The 5000-nt window shown below is 41.5% G+C and overlaps 1 protein-coding gene across 1 annotated transcript in view; it reads right to left on the bottom strand.

The window, feature by feature from the left end:
• The window catches only part of LOC113817924 (peptidyl-prolyl cis-trans isomerase), a 1249-nt gene extending 355 nt beyond the window's left edge, over nt 1–894 (bottom strand). Inside the window, exons 1-2 of the mRNA XM_027370046.2 lie at nt 735–894; nt 1–345 (exon numbers count right to left, since the gene is read on the bottom strand). The exon at nt 1–345 is cut by the window's left edge and continues 355 nt beyond it. Coding sequence (XP_027225847.1) covers nt 1–345; nt 735–803 — 414 coding nt within the window. The 5' untranslated portion in view covers nt 804–894. The remainder of the gene's footprint in view (nt 346–734) is intronic.
• Between the last annotated feature and the right edge of the window lie 4106 nt (nt 895–5000).

Below are 5000 nucleotides of genomic sequence, written 5' to 3'. Positions count from 1 at the left end.
GACGTCCATGCCCTCCACCACGGTGCCGAAGACCACGTGCTTGTTGTCCAGCCAGGAGGTTTTGACGGTGCAGATGAAGAACTGCGACCCGTTGGTGTTGGGGCCGGCGTTGGCCATGGACAGGATGCCGGGGCCGGTGTGCTTCAGAGCGAAGTTCTCGTCCTCGAATTTGTTGCCGTAGATGGACTTGCCGCCCGTGCCGTTGCCGGCGGTGAAGTCGCCGCCCTGGCACATGAAGTTGGGGATCACGCGGTGGAAGCACGAGCCCTTGTAGCCGAAGCCCTTCTCGCCCGTGCACAGCGACCGGAAGTTCTCGGCCGTCTTGGGGACCACGTCGGCGCGGAGCTGAAAGGGGGAGAGAGGGAGAGAGAGTTAGGCGCCCTGCGAGGGAAATCGTCGGGGAAAGAAGTCCTAGAATGAACAATGAGAGAGAGAGGTCTTTAACCCCCGTCTTTATGCAATATATTCCTAACACTTTACATTCTAAGAAATTCAAATTGTTTGTAACCTATCTTCTATGCTCAAGATATGACACTCCTCCCCTGCTACCTGTCACGAGCGGACAATGAGACCTAAAGGGAGAATCGGGGAAAGACTCCGCCCGCCCCAACCGGCGCCACGCTGCGCTTGACAGGAGCCGGCGTTTTGACAAGTGTCACGCCGCCCGGAAATCACGGCTGTAAAATCCAATTGGCAAAACCTATCAAAGTTCACTGTGGCAAGTCTTAACTCACCTCCATGACGATCCTGCCAACGGGCTGGTTGTCAGCGGCAATGTCGAAAAAGACTTTGGGATTGCCCATGGTGGCTAAGTTGGTGTGGGTCTGCTCGCAAGAGTACGTGAGGCGGCACTGAGCATCTAAGCTTCCTCGGAGCGACAGCAACTCTCGCCTACTCCCTACCACGCGCGGAGGAATACCGCCCCGTACATCTTTTCATTTTTCTTAAAACCTGGGCTGATAAAATTGAATTTTTATTAATGTATGTACTTGAATGAGGTCGTAGATGCTATTCATGAAGCAATTTTACCATGTCAACGGATTTATAGACAAATATGGATTTTCAGCCGAACTACTTCTCATGGCGGAATGGTTCCGCCCATGTGGTTGTGTGGAAAATTCCATAGCTATTGTGATTGGCGGAGGTTAACTGCATTGTTAAATTTCTTATATTCCCTTGCCATCGTCATCATTTTCAGAAAAAAATCATCATCCATATTATTATTTACTGAAAAGTAGAATATGAGACTTTGTATTCCATACGATAGATATTCGGGGAAGAAGGGCGGCGGCGCTGGCCAATGGCATTGCGAGAAGCCCCACGCCAGGCGCGAATCTCGATCCTGATTGGCTGTGGGTCCGAGAGGCAACGTAAAGGACACGTGTTGCAGGGTACAATGACATCGAATCGTATTTTTTTGATAAACAGGGATTGAGTACTAAGACATTACATACACAGATGCTGAAAAGGATAAATTAAGCAACATGACTCTAAAATAATGTCACGAAGAGTGAATTATTACAGCTAACACGGCGTTTTCGTCTGATATTGATTGTCGTGTGTCAAGAATTGCCACTTACTGCAGTGGAGTAATAAGACCGTCTCGTTCGGGAATTCATCTAATACATTTCCTAGTATTACAATTGCATCTCAGTCATTGCATAATTTGCACTATTGAAATACAAATGATTATTCATTCACACTACGTGCTAGCATTATATGCAATGGATACAAATAAACACAATATCTATTTGTGTGTGTGTGTGTGTGTGTGTGTGTGTGTGTGTGTGTGTGTGTGTGTGTGTGTGTGTGTGTGTGTGTGTGTGTGTGTGTGTGTGTGTGTGTGTGTGTTTATATGTATGCTTATATTAATGCATGTATGTATGAATAAATGTATATATATATACATATGTATATACATAAAAATGAATAAATAAACAAATGAATATATTTATAGAGATATGTATATATATATACATATATATATATGTATGTATATAATATATATGTGTATATTATATACATATACGTATATATGTATGTATATATGTATACACGTGTATATGCAATATATATATATATATATATATATATATATATATATATATATATATATATATATATATATACTTGTGTGTGTATGTGTTTGTATGTATGTATATTTGTTTCCGTGTACAAATCTGTGTTTACGTGTGTGCCTGTGTGGGCGGGCGTGCACACATGTACACCAGAGGCCGACAATCCATCAAAATTGCCCGAAAGGCCTTGGCACATCACTTCCAATCTGAACATTCTAACACGAATCTTTCGGGGAGACAACAAGCATCTTATCGGACGAAAAAAAAAAAATTGTCAGTCTTGAGAAATTGGAGATACGGGTCTTGCTTGACATCACCTGCTTATTGATTTTCTCTGAAGAGCCAACGATTTTACTTGAGGAATGTGTGTAGTCATTATCTGTACGAATATTGGATCTGTCGTCTACCGTTGAGGAGTGTGTGTTTCGCAAAACTAACCAGTCCATTTGCAAAATGTTATACCATAACTATAGTGCTATTCTTATTTTCCTATAATTTTTCTGTAAAATCGTCTTCTGGTGTCCATCTAGGCTGTGTCTTCAACGTGGCCTATATTAACGTAATTTCGCAATAGTTGCATATATACTAATTGTTTTGATGTCATCAGTGACATTCTGATGTTTCATATAGTGAGCATGTTATTACTATCATGGTCTTTTGCATCAAACATTGCTATTATTCTTACTGTTGGTAAAGTTGTTATGAATAAATACTAAAATATGATGTGGTCCGTTGAGGTTTTCTGTTGCATTTTTAACGGATATTTTTAATTTATTCGAAACTGAAATCCCTTGCGTTGAAACTCTTCAGACTACAGCATGTGAAAAAGAGATTCGTAAATGCAGTATAAACAGATAAAACAATATTTATACCATAAGTAACTAGAAGCTATTATTCACTTGAAAAAAATCACGTGTTGGCAACAGAAAATGTGTAGCAACAGTGACGCTCAGGTTAAGTTTGTAACAGACGATTTTCAGTAATGGCCAAGGCTGTTGTTTGATATCTAAAAGGGATAAGGTGTCTGAATAGCTAACCATTAGATGGCAGTGAAAAGGCACAAAAGACAGAGCTTTTGCGAGGGTCAAAGACGTAGTCAACTTGGGATGCATGAAGCGACGCGGTAACACCGGCAGACCACGTGGGCTGTCAACGTTCCCTGTACTCCCTCTCTCACTCCTTCCTCTGCCTCTGTCTTTCTTCTTCCTTAACTTTCCTCCCTTCTTTTCCCTTCCCTCTTCTTTTCTTCTCCTTTGTCTTTGTTCCTTCCATTGTTGTATCCATCATTTCTACACTCCTCCATTCTTGCTATCCATCTCTTCATCTCCCCCCTTGTTTTCTTCTCTCTCTCTTTCACTTCCCTTATTCTACCTCCTCCTCTTTTTCCTCCCTCCTTCCCACACATACCCCAAGTGGCGGTTAACGCTCTGTTCCACAAGGTTACCATGGCGGGAACCCAAGAGACACAAGTTCAGGGAAATATACAATTTGTTCCCTCGAATATTGTTTATTTATTAGCGAGAAGGCATGACCAGGTGTATCTCCTCGTTAAGAGCAATTGTACCCTGAGTGATGCTGACGTCACTGACCAAATCTTCCGCAAAACCAAAACAAAGACACTCTTTGCCATGTCTTGGTCTAAGCCCCGTTACAGCGACTCTTTCTTAACAGCGCGCTAAGACTGCCACTCGGTGAGCCACCAAGATTAAGTAACACGCAGAAATAGTCACTACTAACTACAGAAACTAACTAGTATTGCGTGTGCATCTTGGCCTCATGGATGCTACGGGATGTGGCCAAAACTCCGATGTGCTGTGATATAAAAAAGCATCTATATGAGTGTTACCTAGATTGTTTAACCTTTAATTGCCATCGATTCTTTATTCCCTGAACATAACCTTCATCGATTTTGTAACGGTACTGATAGGAGATCGACAACTGAATAATTAATGAAGGAAGTGGGAAAGGCAGAACTTAAGAGGACTGGAAGACAAAATGGGAGCGAAAATGAAGAATAAATAAAAAGAAATACATTCAAGGGTGTATTAAACTGAAAGTACTATACGCACAGATCGCCAATTTAGTTCCCTTGTAAATGTTATAAATGTTATGAGATTTTAAAATAGCGAAAATACAAACTCTTATCTGCACCTAGGAAATACCGTCTTTCAATCTTACCCTAAAAAAAATTAAAATACCATGGGATATCTGAGAAAATATGAAGCGAACTAATTTATTTAAGAAGAAAATAAGTGGAGAAATTAGTGAGACGCGAGTGATGTTGAAATCACTTACGACCTTTTTACACTGAGGTGGCGGAACGAACAGTGAGCAGAAACTACCGATGGAAACACGCTAAGAAGAGCAAAAAGTAGATAATGTAGGCATATGGTATGGTAGGGGGCGGGGTAATATACAAAAAACGAAGCATAGAATAAGAGAGGGTAGATAAAAAAGACAAACCACACAGTTACGACGAGGGTAAGGAAATAATAGAAGAAACAGAAGCATCCAAAACAAAAGAGACAGAGACAAGACAACAGCTAGGACTATAAGAAAAAAAAAATTGAGCGAAAAGAGAAACGAAAAGGGAGGAAAACGAAAAGGAGAAGGACATTTTTTTACAAGTTGCAAAGTAGGGAGAGGGAGGTGAGAGGATATGGACGATCGAATGGAGGACAAAGTGTCTGAGGGTCGTTGTATCGAACACATTCCATCACCCCGACGACCCAGGTTCATGTCCCTAGCCGTGTGATGGTCACCTGGTCGTCTCTGGTCCGTCACAACCGTGGAACTTCGTCAGCGCCAGAAATGAATACAAGACTACATGTTCTTGACAATATGAGCGCAGTGTTGTCAGTATGGATTTTTTCTCTCTCTTTTTTTGTGAATGTTGAACACGTGATAGTAAGCATGTGGAGC

Source organism: Penaeus vannamei, chromosome 14 (genome assembly GCF_042767895.1).
Source record: "Penaeus vannamei isolate JL-2024 chromosome 14, ASM4276789v1, whole genome shotgun sequence".
NCBI lineage: Eukaryota > Metazoa > Arthropoda > Malacostraca > Decapoda > Penaeidae > Penaeus > Penaeus vannamei.
The sequence above is the reverse complement of the archived record's forward strand: the minus strand, read 5'-3'. Positions and strand labels throughout refer to the sequence as shown.